The sequence below is a fragment of the Zophobas morio genome, unplaced genomic scaffold (assembly GCF_036711695.1).
Source record: "Zophobas morio isolate AGI-343-1 ecotype UQ-CSIRO unplaced genomic scaffold, CSIRO_AGI_Zmor_V1 ptg000031l, whole genome shotgun sequence".
Lineage (NCBI taxonomy): Eukaryota > Metazoa > Arthropoda > Insecta > Coleoptera > Tenebrionidae > Zophobas > Zophobas morio.
Genome location: NW_026972136.1, coordinates 13,067,730 through 13,087,026, shown reverse-complemented (window position 1 = coordinate 13,087,026; position 19,297 = coordinate 13,067,730). Strand labels below are relative to the sequence as shown.

The 19,297-nt window shown below is 33.2% G+C and overlaps 1 protein-coding gene across 2 annotated transcripts; it reads left to right on the top strand.

Moving 5' to 3' along the window:
- Nucleotides 1-6,041: 6,041 nt before the first annotated feature.
- Nucleotides 6,042-6,995, top strand: LOC135139321 (thioredoxin domain-containing protein 17-like). Of its 2 annotated transcripts, none has more exons than XM_064069518.1 (4): nt 6,042-6,229; nt 6,328-6,519; nt 6,587-6,668; nt 6,723-6,995. In XM_064069518.1, exons 2-4 carry the CDS (start codon nt 6,375-6,377, stop codon nt 6,874-6,876), a joined length of 381 nt encoding a protein of 126 aa, XP_063925588.1. In that variant the 5' UTR covers nt 6,042-6,229; nt 6,328-6,374; the 3' UTR covers nt 6,877-6,995. The 2 variants fall into 2 exon arrangements, with proteins under 2 accessions (XP_063925588.1, XP_063925589.1); XM_064069519.1 differs by having other exon boundaries at nt 6,302-6,519.
- The last annotated feature ends 12,302 nt before the right edge of the window (nt 6,996-19,297 follow it).

Sequence of the window (19,297 nt, the reverse complement as noted above, 5' to 3'; positions counted from 1 at the left end):
ATACAGACCTATCACATGTTTACCGACAATCTATAATATATTAACCTCATGCATTACACAAAAAATCTGTCAACACTGTTTTAACTCTGACATCATTAATGAAGAACAGAAAGGATGTATTAAAGGATCCTTTGGTTGCAAAGAGCAATTAATCATAGATTCCATCATCTGTGAACAAGCTAGAAAAGAAAACCGAAACATATATACTGCTTTTATTGACTATAAGAAAGCTTACGATTCTGGCCCTCATTCCTGGCTATGCAAAATTCTGGAATTATACAAAATTGATACTAAAATCTGCACTTTTCTCAAATGTTCCATGGAATTTTAGAAGAGCACCCTCCAAATGACCTTAAATGAACAAACAATTCAGTCAGATCCAATAATGATCGGAAGAGGAATTTTTCAAGGCGATTCTCTTAGCCCGTTATGGTTCTACTTAGCAATAAATCCCCTCTCCGATATCCTGAACAGCTGCAATTATGGGTTCAATATAAGAATTAACAAACAAAGAGAAAACAGAATAAGTCACTTGCTGTATATGGATGACATAAAAATATATGCAAGTACACAAAATTAGTTAACAAACCCATTAAATCTGACTGAACAGTTTTCCGGTGATATTGGTATGTGTTTTGGTATTGAGAAATGTAAGACCCAAGCAATCAGAAAAGGCGTCCAACACCAAGTACCATATATAACCCAGAATAACGAAATAATCGAAGCCCAAGAACGAAATGATACATACAAATATCTGGGTTTCTGTCAATCCTCCCACATCAATCATACCAAAACGAAAACACAGTTGAAAGATCAATACCTAGCGAGATTAAAATTAATATCGAAGACACAGTTAAATGGAAAAAATTTAATGAAAGCAGTAAATACATTCTGCGTTCCATTGCTAACATATTCTTTTGGAATCATTAAATGGTCCAAAACTGATCTTGAAAATTTAAACATCGCAACAAGGAAAATCTTCACACAGTATCGAACGCATCATCCAAAATCATCCATTGAAAGATTCTCATTACCAAGACAGAATGGAGGAAGGGGTTTCCAGAACCTAGAAAACTTATATCAGAGACAAATCTCAGATGTGAAGAAGTATTTCTTGAAACGAGCAGAAAGAAATGAAATGTTTTGCACCATCGCAAGAGCTGATTTGAACCACACACCCTTAAATCTGTCGAACACCGAAGAAATCCACACCCCCCACACAATAGACAAAATAATAAGTGGACTAAAACAAAAACAACTACATGAAAAATTCTACAAAGACTTAGAAGAAACTCATATCAACAAGAAGATGTCATTGATTTAATTTGCAACGCTTGATAGTCCACCTCCTGTAAAACAATTCTAATGAAAGTCCAGGACCATCATTTGAATTTGACGGTGACGAAAGTACAGGCAGCTTAGGCAATTTACCTTCTTTAAATGTTCATCATATTAGCAATAGTACAGCAAATATTTATATATATGGATTACCTAAACGATAAATTTTTTGAAAAATTTTGCGAAATTGGAAAAAATCTTGTATGATACATGTGAATAAACGCATTTTATCCACTCAAAAACATTATCACACTCGGCTTCGCCTCGTATGCTAAACTGTGTTTCGTTGGATAAAATTCACTTTTATTCACTTATACCATAAATAGCTATTATTTTTTTTTTAATTTCCGCTCCTCGAAACACACAGAATTTTGTTCTTTTACTATATTGAAATCCTTTGTGATTTATTTTTTAAAGAATTTAAAAAAGTGTCGAGGCGTTTAATGTTTTTTGAAAGAGATTACAAGAATCTTGGGAGCTCTTAGTATTTTTTTAAAAAACTTCCTGCGAGGGAAGTTTTGTATGAATAAGGATTTCAGACTAATTTTTTCTACTAAAATGATACAACTTTAATTAAATTTAAACCGCATTACATTGAATCTGGTAATTTAAGGAAGCCGTCCTCACGGAAACGCTTCTTTACATTATTCCCCAGGGAATAGCGAGTTCTTATTTCCTAGAGAATAATAATGTACATTATGTGTCAATAATGAATGAAATTATTGCTACTTTATACCCGGTCGGGTGAAAAGAGGATTCATATTTTCGCTTTAAAGTTGCCTGATTTCCGTAACTATAATTACTAAAGACTTTAAATTTGGCATGTAACTAAGTAATTAAAATCACTAATATTTTTCAGTAGGATTTTACGAAATTACCCCGGGGGAGGATATTGTTGGATAAATTTTGAGTATAGCTGCTTCCGCGCCGCACCCCGGACAATATATAAGCAGCAAGAAGACAGCCCAACTCATTATAAATGTAACATTTGTCTCGATAACACGTTTTTTGCAACCAACTGTACTTTTTAATGCAAAACTATTTTTTGCATTTATATTTTGCGTTTTTTCTTAATATATGTCTTTTCAAAACAAGAAACTTAAAACATGTTTAACATGGTAAATTCTTGTAGACAAATACGTATCTTGCAATTCAGGCCCGCCCCTGGATCTGACAAAGAATAAAAAATTCATCACAATTTAGAATTGAGATCGGGGCGGGTATGGGTGGGGCATAATCTTTGGCTTTTTTTTTTTTAGAGTCTTTTACAGGCAAGCAATAACCCCGCCCACCCTCACCCATTTCCTTCCAATTACTACTTTTAATATTGTTCAGTCTTATCGTTGCAAGTACTAGCCCCACCCACTCGCCCTCTATTTTCTTAGAGAATATATCATTTGCAAAAATCAGTCTTAACAAGTACTAGCCCCGCCCAACCTCATTCTCCTCATTTTAATGACTAATTTTATTTCTGTATAAGATCCACTTTTCATTTAGAGCAAATAAAATTAATCACCGAAAGGAAGGCGGGCGGGTGGGCGGGGTTTACTCAGCGTGGGAGTGGTAACTGACAGAAATAAGGCTGTAAAAAAGCGCTAATCGTAGTTGCAAGAACTAAACCCAGAGGTATGTCACTTGCCAAACTCAGTCTTATCTTAACAAATTCTATTGCCGCCCACCCTCCCTCTTCTCGTTTTAGCGACTAATTTTATTTCTGTATAAGATCCACCTCTCATTCAGAGCAAATAAAACTAAACACAGAAATAGAGTCGGGTGGTTGGGCGGGGTTAGTTATATCTTTTTCTCTAGAGTGGGAGTGGTAAGTAACTGAGAGAAACTAGACTGTAGAAAAAGTGCTAGTCATGGCTTTTTTGGTGCATTATTATAAAATTTATTTCTTATTTCAGAAGAAAAATAACTGAGAGAACGGGTGGGTGGGCGGGGCTAATATTAGCTTTTTACTAGACAGTCTTATAGGCAAGCAATAGCCCCGCCCACCCGCCCCTTCTTCATTCTGGTGACTACTTTTAACACTGTTAATTATTGACAAAGTTATTGACTTATTACAATCTTCGACAAATCTGTTAAACCGTTGGTGAGAAAAAAAGATAAATTGATTTTTAAATTTCGAAAATTACCTAAACACATTTTCTTGTAGATTTTGACCTCTAGAAGTTATTTTCGGCTCCGTTACTCCGATGACTTCCAATTTTTTCGGAATCGCCTCTTGAAATATGACAATTTTTAAGATTTCTTAAAAAAATTGAATTCCTAACTTCCTATATTTTTCGAATAAGCACATCGAGATCTACATCTCAAAATTTCCAAAATCCGTTATGAAAATTTCGACCCATTGTCTACTATTTTCGAAAATTATGTTCTTCTATGGAGTGGGAGTGGAAACTAATAGAATCTAGGATTTGAAAAAGGTAAGAAAAAAGCGCTAATCGTAATTTTTTGTTACACTATTTGCTACTGGAACTGTGAAAATTGCTATTTTCAACTGGCGATTTTGGAAGAGTGATAAAAATTTTCGAAGAAACGAAGTCTTAAATGAGTTCTGGATGTTGAAAATGGTCGAAAAATTCAAAATCAGCCATATCCTACAAAATGCAAATCAAACTAATTTCTACGTGACATTATTTCGATGTATAAACATAAATAAAAGCTTGAGCTTCAGATTGCTATTACCTAGTGTTGAAGGACATGTTATCACGTTAGTTATGTGCTTTAATTATATTCTACATTGTCCGTACGGCACAAAGGCTGCGGGGGTGTTATTTATGCCACTGGTTTTTACTTTACAGCGGTTATCACTAGAGAGCGGATTTTATGAAATTTGCATATCCGTTATTTTTTGCATATAAGTCTTGATATTTAATATGTGAACGAATCATGCTAATTAAAAATGAATACAGCTATAAAAAAATTGCATATTTGCATATATTTGCCTTCTGCTGCATATTTCACGGAACGGGTGCATATTTTGCATTTTTATCAATTTTTGTGTTAATTTGAAAAAAAAAAATATTGTCATTCTATTGGCATTTATCTAGAAAAACGAAATTTTATTAATCATATTGCAAATATTGTCCTGAGCTTCAAATAACTATGAAAGGTTTGGGTTTTATGGTAGTTTGGAGACACCACTGGGTGTTAAGCTATCCTTTCAGGTAAATTCGCGCCCTAATTACATTTGGAAATACCGTTCATTCCCAATATTTTTGTTCGTTAGTTAAGTGTATTAATTGTACGTTTAGTGGTGGTCGAAGGGACGTTATACTATTATATTTCATTGTGAGTTTGTATTGAAAGCATTTAAAGGGATACAGGTATACCAATATGTCGAAGATGACTCAAATTAATTTATGGATTAAACCTTTTCCTAAACTTATTCTTCAAGAACGAACTGTGTTTTGTCGCGCCTGCCCTAAATTGGTAAGTATTTTTACATCTCTGGACGTAGTACGCAGTTTTTCTATTTACCAATATATATATAGGTACTTTAGAATCACCGGAAAAACTTTTTGTTACAATATTTCGAAAAATATTTAAAAATAAATTGGTACCAAAGTAATAATAATAATAATAATATATTTTGCCCAACAGAATAAAAAATAGTAATTAAATAGTGGATTACTACTATTTTTTAATTTGTTCTGTTTATATTTATTTTTTAGTACAAGAATTTTATCTTTAAAAACGTGATTTATGTGTTAGTGAGATGTAATTAAACACCATGCAATGTGATTTATGTATTTTTTGTAATAAAACGTAAGCTCGGGAAACCTGTTTTTGTATTTTATAAATAAATTTAGTTCGCTTATTAAGCTTTTTTTTTTAATTTTTGGAGCATATGCAACTGCATATCTCTGCATATATTAAGAAAGTTACTGCATATTTGCATAAATTTGGTGCATATCATATGATCATATTTCTCAAAATTTTGCTGCATATTTTCCGCTCTCTAGTTATCACAAATCGAAAATCGTAAAATAAAATTTTATAATTTTGTTAAAGAGCTGGATTTGTCGGATTATGCTTATAGCCTTCGACCAATTTTTTATTGTTCAAATTAAAACCCATTTCTAGAAAATGTGAGAACAGTCACGGCATTATTTAATTATGATCAAATAAGATTATTAATAAGTTAATAAGAATCACATTCAAAACATTTTGTTCCATTGTAGCTTAATTAATCATTTTAGTCCTCCGTTTTGAGGAAACAAGTCATTCAAATTAAACAAATTTCTGCATGACATTCTTTCGATGAATAAACATTTACAATCGAAATTAAGCATGTACACTAATAATGATGCACTCTTTTCCGTTAGTTATTTGCTTGAAATATATTTCATATTGTCTGTATGTCTGTCTGCGAATGGCATCTTCTGGATTTTTTTTTTCATAAATCACGTAATTAGGTTCGCTCCTGGTTGTGCTAAAAAGTAGAAGAAAAGTAGTGTAATTGTTCATAAAAAAAACTGTATAATATACAAACTAGAGTTCGAAAAATAGTCACTACAAATATAAACTCAAAACGGTTGAATCAGTTTTATATCACCACTAAAAATGAACACAACAAACGGAAGTTAACACGTTTCCCCCTTAAGTTATGTTTTTTTTACGTTAATGTGTATTGTGTGTTGTCTACCCATCATGACAACAATTGTGGCAACTCGGGCACAGTCTCCATATATAAAATAAGTGCCAAACATAACCTCTAAAATTGCAGTAAATTGTAAATGTTATTACTCCCAATTTTTCTCAGAAATTAAGGGTGATATTACTACATGTGCAATCATATTATAACTAGTAAAGAAAAAATGTGATATTTGGCGCTGATAAAGAAATTTATCCAAACACTTATCAAACTGGACTTATCTGAGAGGTAGGTAATTTATACTACACTGATTATTTATTCTGGCAACGTTAGTTGGTGCATGTTAACACGTGCTCCTAGTGTGATTGTTTATCTTGTTTTTTTAGTGCATACAGGGAAAACACTTTTTACAGTGAAATTTAACAGATAGGAAATGGTCAGTAAACACTTTGTAGAAGGTTATGATGAATTCTGTAAATTTATCGAAAAGTTTGATGATAAGGGTCAGCCTATACACATCTATTTTGGAGGTTCAAAACTGCCATCTGGAGAAAGTTGGTGTGATGATTGTGTAAGAGGTATTGCAACAAAATGTTCCACTTTTTTTTATTTTACTGGAAGTACTGTAATGTTTTAATTTCACAGCTGCCCCAGTTATTGAAGAGGCTTTAGAGAAAGCGAAATATGAAGGGCACTTTATTTATGTTCAAGTTGGAGACAGACCTTTGTAAGCATAGGAACTATGTCATATTATAAGAATTAATATGCCTTTCGTTTTTAGTTGGAAAGACATGAATTGTCCTTTTCGAAAAGATAAAAAAACTAAATTAATGGTGCTCCCAACCGTTTTACGGTGGCAACAACCACAGCGGTTGGAAGGAGACCAGTGTGAAAAATTGGACCTTTTAGAAATGCTACTCAGTGGTGAGGAATGAGTTGGACACACCTTACAAATTCAGTATATATCAAATAAATTTATTTTATTGAGTGAATAACTACAGCTTATTCTACTTTTCCCCAGTTGCTTAATAAATATCATGTTTATAAAGTAAAATTTAATTTATTTAGAGTAACCGTTTGATTTCACAAATAAATAGAAGTTATTTTGACTGATTATTCTAAAATCCTGACGTTTTTAATGACTTCCACAATATTTTAAACTGCTTTTTTGGCTTTAATGAAAGATACATGTCAAAAGTAACCACACTTTTGTCCAACCATGGCCGACTAGTATAAAGATTATGGCCTGTCCAAGAGGTACCATACGTGTTGCCATCTATTAATAATTTAGCAAAATTTTAATTTGATTTGACATTATGAGACTTCAAAACGTGTAATGGTCGTTTGTTTTGGTATGAATGCCTTTGTGCCTTTCAAAAAGTGTTAATAATTCTTTTGTCGTTTTTGAATTATTAATAGATGGCAGCACGTATGGTACCTTTGGACAGGCCATAATCTTTATACTGGTCGACCATGATCCAACATACTGTATTTATACTGTCATTTTTTTAAATTTAAAAATTCGAAAAATTGAAAAATTAAAATATCGAAAAATTGAAGAATTGGGAAATCGAAACACCAAAAAATCAAAAAAACAAAAATCTAAAATTCAAAAATAAAAAACTGAACACTCGAAAAGCCAAAAAGTCGAAAAATCGAAACATCGGAATGTTCAAAAACCGAAACATCGAGAAATCAAAACATCGACACTAGGGGAGTCAAAAAATCAAAAAATTAAGAAATCAAATTAGACGAAAATTGAAAAATCGAAAAGTTAATAATTGAAAAATTGAAACATTTTAAATGAAAAAAAATCGGTAAACCGAAAAATTGAAAAATCTAAAAATCGAGAAATTGAACAATCTAAAAATTAAACAATTTAAAAATCCAAGAAGTGGAAAACCAAAAAATCTAAACCGAGAACTTGAAAAATCGAATAATCGATAAATCAAAACATCAAGGAAAACAAAAAAATTAACGGAAAATCTAGAACTTAAAAATTGAAAAATTAAAATACCTATCGAAAAATTGAAAAACCGAGAAATCGAAACATCAAAAAATGGAAAAATTGAAGAACCGAAACATTGCAAAATCCCAGAACTGAAATACTGAAAAACTGAAAAATGGAAGGAAAATTGAAAAATCGGAAAAGTGAAAAAATCCAAAACTGAAACATTGAAAAATTCAGAAACCGAAAAATTGAAAAATCACAATTGAAGAAAGAATTGAAAAACCGAGAAATGGGAAAATCAAAAAATCAGCTAACCGAAAAATTGAGAAATCGAAAAATTTAGAAACGTCAAAAATTAAAAACTGAAAAATAAAAAAATTTAAAAATCGTAAGACTGAAACATCGAAAAATTGAAAAATGAGGAAATTCTAGAAATCGAAGAATCGATAAATTGAAAAATCCCAACAGTAATATGTCGAAAAATTGAGAAATCGAGCAAAACTGAAGTATCGTAAAGTTAAAAACTGGAAAAATTGAAAATTTTTGAAAAAAAAATCGTATCAAAAACTAAAAATTCAAAAAATCTGGAACTGGAACTGAAAAATCGAAAAGTCGAGATAGTGAGAAATCTAAAAACCTAAAACTTTAAAAACTGAAAAATTAAAATATCGAAAAATTTAAAAACCGAGAAAACACAATATCAAAAAATTGGTCTAAAGAGTTTAGACAGTACTTCCCTCGCTGTCGGAAACTTGACGACTGCATGCCTATTGTGTTTTTTTTCTCATTACATTTTTGTTTCTCAAATTTTCGGGAAAATGAATTGGGTCGTTTGAATATTGATTTGTAATAATCAATAAAATAACGAAACAATTTACTCACGTATACCTACGTATCAGAGGCAACTGAAAATCGTGTATGTATAAACATTCTTAATTTAAGATGACAGGCGTAACAGCATACGTGAGAGCCAAACAGAGAAACTGTAAACAAAACGACCGTCGGTTTTATTTCTTCGACTTCCGCTTATTATATAAAACATTGGGTTTTATTTTAATTCTTGACGGTGAAATTCACAATTGGTTGATTATAAACATGTCTATTTCACATTTGCGGAACCAAGTGATCGCATAAAACAAATGCAGGTCTGTAATGTTAAAGTCGATGTAAATAAGCGATGCTACCCTTATGTTTCAACCGAGTTTTTCCTTTAACAAATTTTGTGTCTACCAAATTGGGTTGGTTGGGGTGTAATACTAATAATAAGTGTTGTCTTTAATTTAATCAATACAATAAATTGACTTCATTAATTTTTTTGAACCACCTCTTAAGAAAATCTAAAAAATATGAATGGAATGATAAATCACAAGTACAAACTCATCATATTTTTTGCATTTTAGATAGGATTTATTCAGCAAAATTTAAGGGTGACGTCATCAATTTTTTTAGGAGGGATGAACAAATACATTTTGAACAAAAGTTTACCATGCTTATAATAACTTTAAAATATTCCCAAGATTTCAAAGCATTCGGTTTTGTAATTCCTGATTAAATCGATAAAATAAATTCACGCCTTCATTAATTTTTTTGAGTCACCCTGCATATGCAAATCCAAAAATATGAATGGAATGATAAATCACAAGTACAGACTCATCATATTTTGTACATTTTAGATACGATTTATTCGGCAAACTTTTGTGTTGACGTCATCAGTTTTTTGTAGAAGATAACCAAATATATTTTGACTAAAAATTTATTATGCTCTTTATAACCTTAACACATCTGCAAGATTTCAAAGCATTCGGTTTTGTAGTTCCTGATTAAATCAATAAAATAAATTTACGCATTCATTAATTTTTTTGAGTCACCCTGTATATGCAAATCGAAAAAATTTGAATGGAATGATAAATCACAAGAAGAGACTCACCATATTTTGTACATTTTAGATAGGATTTTTTCAGCAAAATTTTGTGGTGGCATCATAATTTTTTTGTGGGGGGACGACCAAATATACGTTTTGATCAAAAATTTACCATGCTTATGATAATTTTAAAATGTCTTCAAGATTTCGAAGCATTCGGTTTTGTAGTTCCTGAGTAAATCAGTAAAATAAATTTACGCTTTCATTTATTTTCTTGAATCACCCTGTATATGCAAATCCAAAAAATATGAATGGAGTGATAGATCACAAGTACAGACTGATCATATTTTGTACATTTTAGATATGATTTATTCGGCAAATTTTCGAGCTGACGTCATCAAGTTTTTGGAGGGGATAAGCAAATATATTTTGACTAAACATTTATTATGCTCTTTATAACCTTAAAACATGTGCAAGATGTCAGAGCATTCCGTTTTGTAGTTCCTGATTAAATCAATAAAATATATTTACGCATTCATTAATTTTTTTGAGTCACTCTGTATATGCAAATCCAAAAAATATGAATGGAGTGATAAATGACAAGTACAGGCTCATCATATTTTGTACATTTTAGATATGATTTATTCGGCAAACTTTCGAGCTGACGTCATCAAGTTTTTGGAGGGGATAAGCAAATATATTTTGACTAAACATTTATTATGCTCTTTACGACCTTAAAACATCTGCAAGATTTCAGAGCATTCGGTTTTGTAGTTCCTGATTAAATCAATAAAATATATTTACGCATTCATTAATTTTTTTGAGTCACCCTGTATATGCAAATCCAAAAAATATGAATGGAGTGATAGATCACAAGTACAGGCTCATCATCTTTTGTACATTTTAGATATGATTTATTCCACAAACTTTTGAGCTGACGTCATCAAGTTTTTGGAGGGGATAAGCAAATATTTTTTGACTAAAGATTTATGATGCTCTTTATAGCCTTAAAACATCTGCAACATTTCAAAGCACTCTGGTTAGCAGATTAAAAATTAAATTTCAAAATGTTGTTTTATAATTATGATTTTTTTTCCAAAAATCTGGACGTTTCGGGTGAAAAGTCGATTCAGAGTTGTAAACTACATGTGTAGGACTATGTTATTTTATACAATTGAAAACCCATTTACTATGTACAATTTTGAAGTGACGTCATCGCATTAGTGGTGGGGATGATTAGACAAATTTTGGTTAGCGTTTTACCATCTACATGATATTCTTAATATAAGTACAAAATTTCACAACAATCGGTCGAGTACTTTCGGAGATTATCTGTCTAATAAAAATCCGGGACAACAGACGGACAGACGGACAGACGGACGGACAGACGGACAGACAGACGGAAATGGGAGACCTATTTCTTTGTCTTCTAGGGGTCATGAAAGATCGAGAAAACGTAAAAGTAGAGAGTCGGCCGACGGACTCGATTACAATACTTCCTTTGCTTACGCTCGGGAAGTAATAAAAATTAATCAAAGCTGTTTATGAAACGTAAAATGGGTTGCCTATGCAAAAATACTCAGGCACAGTTCAGACGTGAACAGATAAAATGAACAGTCTGTATAAATCCCTGACTGTAGAGCACGCTTGTAGAATGTATGTAGTTGTGACAGACAAGGCCCAGAAGAGGTGGGTTTTGACCAGTGGCGGGTGGTGCAGGAAGGGCAAACGGGCAATGCCCCACTAAAATGAAAGCACATTTTTAAATGTGAGAATTTCGCGCTATTAAAAATATGAAAATGCATTTAATTACGAAACCTACAAGTTGCCTATGTTCAGAACACAATCTGACATCATCTCGGCAGGGTATCATCAGAGAACATAGTATCATTATGTTCTCTGGTATCATACACCTTTGCCCGTCCTCCATGTTGCCAAATTGTGAATATTTTCATTGACCCGTACTTGGCAATATTCGCGATTATTTGTACAAATGCACGACACTGAAACATCTCGGCAGAGCATAGTAATCGCTTCTTCTTAATTATATAATACTGCAACTTAAGTACTTAAGTGCATATACCATTGCATACATTTTTATCGATTTTGAAACAAAACGGTCGAGTGAAATTTGCTAACTTTGTCAGTTTTAGTTTTCTGTGTGTTTGCATTGATTTTAAGAAACTTAAAAAACTGTGTTGTAGAGTTGTCAATAATAACTCTCTACTTTTACGTTTTCTCGATCTTTCATGACCCCTAGAAGACGAAGAAATAGGTCTCCCATTTCCGTCTGTCTGTCCGTCTGTCTGTCCGTCTGTCTGTCCGTCTGTCCGTCCGTCTGTCCGTCCGTCCGTCCGTCTGTCCGTCTGCACCCGGATTTTTCTTAGACAGATAATCTCCGAAAGTACTCGACCGATTGTTGTAAAATTTTGTACTTATATTAAGAATATCATGTAGATGGTAAAACGCTAACCAAAATTTGTCTAATCATCCCCACCACTAATGCGATGACGTCACTTCAAAATTGTACATAGTAAATGGGTTTTCAATTGTATAAAATAACATAGTCCTACACATGTAGTTTACAACTCTGAATCGACTTTTCACCCGAAACGTCCAGATTTTTGGAAAAAAAATCAAAATTATAGAACAACATTTTGAAATTTAATTTTTAATCTGCTAACCAGAATGCTTTGAAATGTTGCAGATGTTTTAAGGCTATAAAGAGCATCATAAATCTTTAGTCAAAAAATATTTGCTTATCCCCTCCAAAAACTTGATGACGTCAGCTCAACAGTTTGTGGAATAAATCATATCTAAAATGTACAAAATATGATGAGTCTGTACTTGTGATCTATCACTCCATTCATATTTTTTGGATTTGCATATACAGGGTGATTCAAAAAAATTAATGAAAGCGTAAATTTATTTTACTGATTTACTCAGAAACTACAAAACCGAATGCTTTGAAATCTTGCAGATGTTTTAAGGTTTAAAAGAGCATAATAAATGTTTAGTCAAAATATATTTGCTTATCCCCTCCAAAACACTAACATTGCTGATTTAGTGATGACGCTTATCAAAGAAACGACTCCTATTAAAGGTAGAAGTTGCCGAGGAAAAAAAGGAAAATGAAGGAAAAATTTGTTAACAACTTGTCTTCACATTTGTCCTTATAAATAATAAATTAAATGTAATACATTTTTGTTTCCTTAAGAATACAAAGTTAACAAAGTTAGTTGAGTTACAAAAGTCTCTTTTGCTCCACGTTGGCCACCAACGAGCGATTTTCAAGATTTTTGTGAAACTTTGCTGGTTTTGAATTTGAATTTTCTGTCCTCGATAGTTGATGCTCAGCAAGAACCACGGGAAGGTCTGGAGCAGATCTCGCTAGGAAAGGAGAGGGCTAGGATTTGTTAATGAGGGATAGAACGTTATACAGTACAATACAAAAGAAATACAATACAGGTACCTACAATCTAACTACAATACAGAATACACTACAGATACAGATACAATTTAGATACAAAACAAATGCAAAGTTAGTACCCAATTCATCACCGGAAGAAATTGCACCAAAAATTGAGAATGTTGCAAAATGAAAACCCAAGCAAGCACACCGATGGAACTCGGAACGAAATCTATTGGTCGCAGTGCTCGTTCGCCCAAGGCAGGAATGCAGCCGCATAAATCCAAGGCCGACTGACCTCATCCTTATAGGATGATGCGACCCAGCGTCTAAGGGCCAACAGAACCCCCCCAGACCAAGAGCTCCTGACGACATGGAGAATTCAGACCTGGAACCAAAGGATGCGCTGTTGCAAAATGAAAACCCAAGCAAGCACACCGATGGAACTCGAAACGAAATCTATAGGTCGCAGCGCTCACACGCCCAAGGGAGAACGCAGCCGCATAGATACAGGGCCGACTGACCTCATCCCTTTGGGATGATGAACCTCATCCTTTTAGGATGATGACCCAGCGTCTAAGGGCCCAGAGAACCCCCCCAGGCCAAAGCGTCTGACGACATGGAGAATTCAGTCTCGGAACCAAAGAATGCACTGTTGCAAAATTAAAACCCAAGCAAAGGCACCGTGAAAACAAAGCATTTGCACCACTGGAGCTAAACTGGCAAGACCCAAGTTAAGTTAGTAACACATACAATATACAGTACAAAATGGTTCAATTACAAAAGTTACAATATACAAATTTCTCCACGTTTGCCACCAAAGAGCGATGACTGTGCTCGCTCGTTGTTGTTGCCCAGCAAGAACCAAACAATACGAGGAGGTCTGGAGTGCGTCTTGCCATGAGAAAAACAATAAATTAGAAATTCGCGAACACGGGCTACTTTTAAGCGAAAACGGAGCTCCGAATGCTCAGATGTTGCTGCCACCAGACCGAAATCAAAACTAACCGAAAACCGCAATATTTGTTCAGGTGGCTCTCGTGACAGTGATGTCATCAAACATCACGATGAGATTGCAAACATTATTTTTCATATTTTGACTGGAACATTGCACGTTTTTAATATGTTCACGTTTGTAGGAAAACGGCTTTAATTATATTAATTAATACTTATCATATTTAAACAGTATATATAAATTAAAACTACAACCGTATTTACTCCGTTTTTGGGAATTTTTGGAAAAATGCACACTTTGTTTCGTGTTCACAGAGCTAATGCAGAACATTTTCATTAATATTTATTATCAATGAATTAGAAATTCGCTAAAACGTGGTAGTTTTACGCCAGAACGGGGCTCCGAATGCTCCGACGTTGCTGCCACCAGATCGAAATCAAAACTGAACACAACGGACCGAAGACCGTGCCTTTGCTCAAGTGGTCACGTGACAGTGACGTCATGGTGTGTCACCATGAGATTACTAAAATTATTTTTCATACTTTGCCCGGAAAATTGCAATTCAACAATGTTTAAACAAATTGAATTGTTTAAATATTATTTAATTGTGTCATGATAGTTTCTTAGCAGTGTTTGCACGAGTTGATTTCATTAATAATTGTAAATCTGTCATTTATCACCATGTGTTATTATACACAACGAATAATTTAAAAAAAAAATAAATAAATAAATAAATTCGCCACTTAGTTGCGAAATTGTTTCCTTACTTTCCTTATTCGGAACAGACGTCTTCACGTGGTGAACGTTCAACTCAGACTGCCCAAAAGTGGCCGCCGACCTGTATATATACCGGTTGGCTGACGCAACAAGACGTTCGCGAATGTTCGGGAAGCTATTCCTTTGTCTGAATACGTCGTGACGTCACGATTCGCGACGTCACAATATGAATCTTTAATTTATCAATGTATTATTAGCAACTGAAATGTTTATATAAATCTTTTTAAACATTGTTTGTTTATATTTGTTAATTTACAATGTACAGGCTAAAAAAATTGTTAAATACTGGTTGTCTGACACAACAACACGTTCGGGAATGTTCGAGAAGCTATTCCTTTGTTTGAATATGTCGTGACGTCACGATTCCCGACGTCACAATTTAAATCTTTAATTTATCAATGTATTATTGGCAACTGAAATGTTTATATAAATCTTTTTAAACATTGTTTGTTTATATTTGTTAATTTACAATGTACAGGCTAAAAAATTGGTTGAATACCGGTTGGCTGACGCAACAACACGTTCGCGAATGTTCGAGAAGCTATTCCTTTGTTTGAATACGTCGTGACGTCACGATTCGCCACGTCACAATATGAATTTTTGATTTATCAATGTATTATTAGCAACTAAAATGTTTATATAAATCTTTTTAGACATTGTTTGTTTATATTTGTTAATTTACAATGTACAGGCTAAAAAATTGGTTAAATACCGGTTGGCTGACGCAACAAGACGTTCGCGAATGTTCGGGAAGCTATTCCTTTGTCTGAATACGTCGTGACGTCACGATTCGCGACGTCACAATATGAATCTTTAATTTATCAATATATTAATAACAACTAAAATGTTTATATAAATCTTTTTAGACATTGTTTGTTTATATTTGTTAATTTACAATGTACAGGCTAAAAAAATTGTTAAATACTGGTTGGCTGACGCAACAACACGTTCGGGAATGTTCGAGAAGCTATTCCTTTGTTTGAATATGTCGTGACGTCACGATTCCCGACGTCACAATTTAAATCTTTAATTTATCAATGTATTATTGGCAACTAAAATATTCATAGAAATCTTTTTCTAGACATTGTTTATATTTGTCAATTTACAATGTATAGGCTAAAAAATTGGTCGAAGGCTATTTCGACAGAACTTCCCTCGCTTCTGAAATACAGCCCAACAAATACTGCTTTTCTGAAAAATTATACCCATAAAATTTGATTTTAAAAAAGCCTAATTTTGACAAATTACGCTAATAAAATAGATTCTAATAAAATAGAGGGTGGGCGGGCGGGGTTACTGTCTGTAAATAAAAGATTGTAGAAAAAAGTTAAACTTAACCCCGCCCACCGTGTTCTTTCATTTTTACTTCCCGAGCGTAAGCAAAGGAAGTATTGTAATTGAGTCCGTCGGCCGACTCTCTACTTTTACGTTTTCTCGATCTTTCATGACCCCTAGAAAACGTAGAAATAGGTCTCCTAATTCCGTCTGTCTGTCCGTCTATCCGTCCGTCTGTCCGTCCGTCTGTCCGTCCGTCTGTCCGTCCGTCTGTCCGTCCGTCTGTCCGTCCGTCTGTCCGTCCGTCTGTCCGTCTGTCCGTCTGCCGTCCCGGATTTTTATTAGACAGATAATCTCCGAAAGTACTCGACCGATTGTTGTGAAATTTTGTACTTATATTAAGAATATCATGTAGATGGTAAAACGCTAACCAAAATTTGTCTAATCATCCTCACCACTAATGCGATGACGTCACTTCAAAATTGTACATAGTAAATGGGTTGTCAATTGTATAAAATAACATAGTCCTACACATGTAGTTTACAACAACAATCGACTTTTCACCCGAAACGTCCAGCTTTTTGGAAAAAAAATCAAAATTATAAAACAACATTTTGAAATTTAATTTTTAATCTGCTAACCAGAATGCTTTGGAATGTTGCAGATGTTTTAAGGCTATAAAGAGCATCATAAATCTTTAGTCAAAAAATATTTGCTTGTCCCCTCCAAAAACTTGATGACGTCAGCTCAAAAGTTTGTGGAATAAATCATATCTAAAATGTACAAAATATGATGAGTCTGTACTTGTGATCTATCACTCCATTCATATTTTTTGGATTTGCATATACAGGGTGACTCAAAAAAATTAATGAATGCGTAAATATATTTTACTGATTTACTCAGAAACTACAAAACCGAATGCTTTGAAATCTTGCAGATGTTTTAAGGTTATAAAGAACATAATAAATGTTTAGTCAAAATATATTTGCTTATCCCCTCCAAAAACTTGATGACGTCAGCTCGAAAGTTTGCCGAATAAATCCTATCTAAACTGTAAAAATATGATGAGTCTGTACTTGTAATTTATCACTCCATTCATATTTTTTGGATTTGCATATACAGAGTGACTCAAAAAAATTAATGAATGCGTAAATATATTTTATTGATTTAATCAGGAACTACAAAACCGAATGCTTCGAAATCTTGAAGATATTTTAAAATTATCATAAGCATGGTAAATTTTTGATCAAAATGTATTTGGTCGTCCCCCCTAAAAAATTTATGACGTCACCACAAAATTTTGCTGAATAAATCCTATCTAAAATGTACAAAATATGGTGAGTCTCTTCTTGTGATTTATCATTCCATTCGAATTTTTTCGATTTGCATATACAGGGTGACTCAAAAAAATTAATGAATGCGTAAATTTATTTTATTGATTTAATCAGGAACTACAAAACCGAATGCTTTGAAATCTTGCAGATGTTTTAAGGTTATAAAGAACATAATAAATTTTTAGTCAAAATATATTTGGTTATCTTCTACAAAAAACTGATGACGTCAGCTCAAAAGTTTGCCGAATAAATCGTATCTAAAATGTACAAAATATGATGAGTCTGTACTTGTGATTTATCATTCCATTCATATTTTTGGATTTGCATATGCAGGGTGACTCAAAAAAATTAATGAAGGCGTGAATTTATTTTATCGATTTAATCAGGAATTACAAAACCGAATGCTTTGAAATCTTGGGAATTTTTTTAAAGTTATTATAAGCATGGTAAACTTTTGTTCAAAATGTATTTGTTCATCCCTCCTAAAAAAATTGATGACGTCACCCTTAAATTTTGCTGAATAAATCCTATCTAAAATGCAAAAACTATGATGAGTTTGTACTTGTGATTTATCATTCCATTCATATTTTTTAGATTTTCTTAAGAGGTGGTTCAAAAAAATTAATGAAGTCAATTTATTTTATTGATTAAATTAAAAGCAACACTTATTATTAGTATTACACCCCAACCAACCCAATTTGGTAGACACAAAATGTGTTAAAGGAAAAACTCAGTTGAAACATAAGGGTAGCACGCTTATTTACATCGACTTTAACATTACAGACCTGCATTTGTTTTATGCGCTCACTTGGTTCCGCGAATGTGGAATAGACATGTTTATAATCAACCAATTGTGAATTTCACCGTCAAGAATTAAAATAAACCCAATGTTTTATATAATAAGCGGAAGTCGAAGCAATAAAACCGATGGTCGTTTTGTTTACAGTTTCTCTGTTTGACTCTCACGTATGCTGTTACGCTTGTCATCTTAAATTAAGAATGTTTATACATAAACGATTTTCAGTTGCCCCTCATATTACTAGACAGCGGATTTCTGTCGGGCTACGTCACGATTATAGGGGGGGACGTGCTGGATCGCCGGGTGATAGATAATCACTGAATTTAATCGGTACTAATTCCATAAATATAATTAACGATTTATTAATCAAACGGCTAAGTAAATGAGAACGGGAATTAACAGCAGAGTGCAACGAAACAGCGTTATTCTAATCTCAAATAAACGAAGTGCAGTCCGCAACCGCAATGAATTCGCATCCCGTACGAGCCGTACCGAGTTTGGCCTTGCCTAGCCCGACAGAAATCCGCTTTCTAGATATTACACACCGGCGCCGTATACGTGAGTAAATTGTTTCGTTATTTTATTGATTATAAGAAATCAATATTCAAAACGACCCAATTCATTTTCCCGAAAATTTGGGAATACAATAATTTTATTCTTAGTATTACACTACATCTATCCCAACTGATATACTTGTCCTTGCAAAAATGTTGATGACGTCATCACAATTTTTTTTAAATTCCCACTACAAAAATGTAATGAGAAAAAAAACACAATAGGCATGCAGTCGTCAAGTTTCCGACAGCGAGGGAAGTACTGTCTAAACTCTTTAGACCAATTTTTTTTTTCACATTAGATTTTAAAACATTGGGTTTTGTAGTTCCTGATTAAATTAATAAAATACATTTGCGCATTCATTAAATTTTTTGAGTTACCCTGTATATCCGAATCCAAAAAATATGAATGGGATGATAAATTACAAGAAGAGACTCATA

Coding starts and splice junctions, on each gene's coding strand:
- LOC135139321 (XM_064069518.1), top strand. CDS start 6,375: ATGGTCAGTAAACACTTTGTAGAAGGTTATGATGAATTCTGTAAATTT. Junction 6,520..6,586: donor GTGTGATGATTGTGTAAGAG/GTATTGCAACAA, acceptor TTAATTTCACAG/CTGCCCCAGTTATTGAAGAG. Junction 6,669..6,722: donor CAAGTTGGAGACAGACCTTT/GTAAGCATAGGA, acceptor TTTCGTTTTTAG/TTGGAAAGACATGAATTGTC.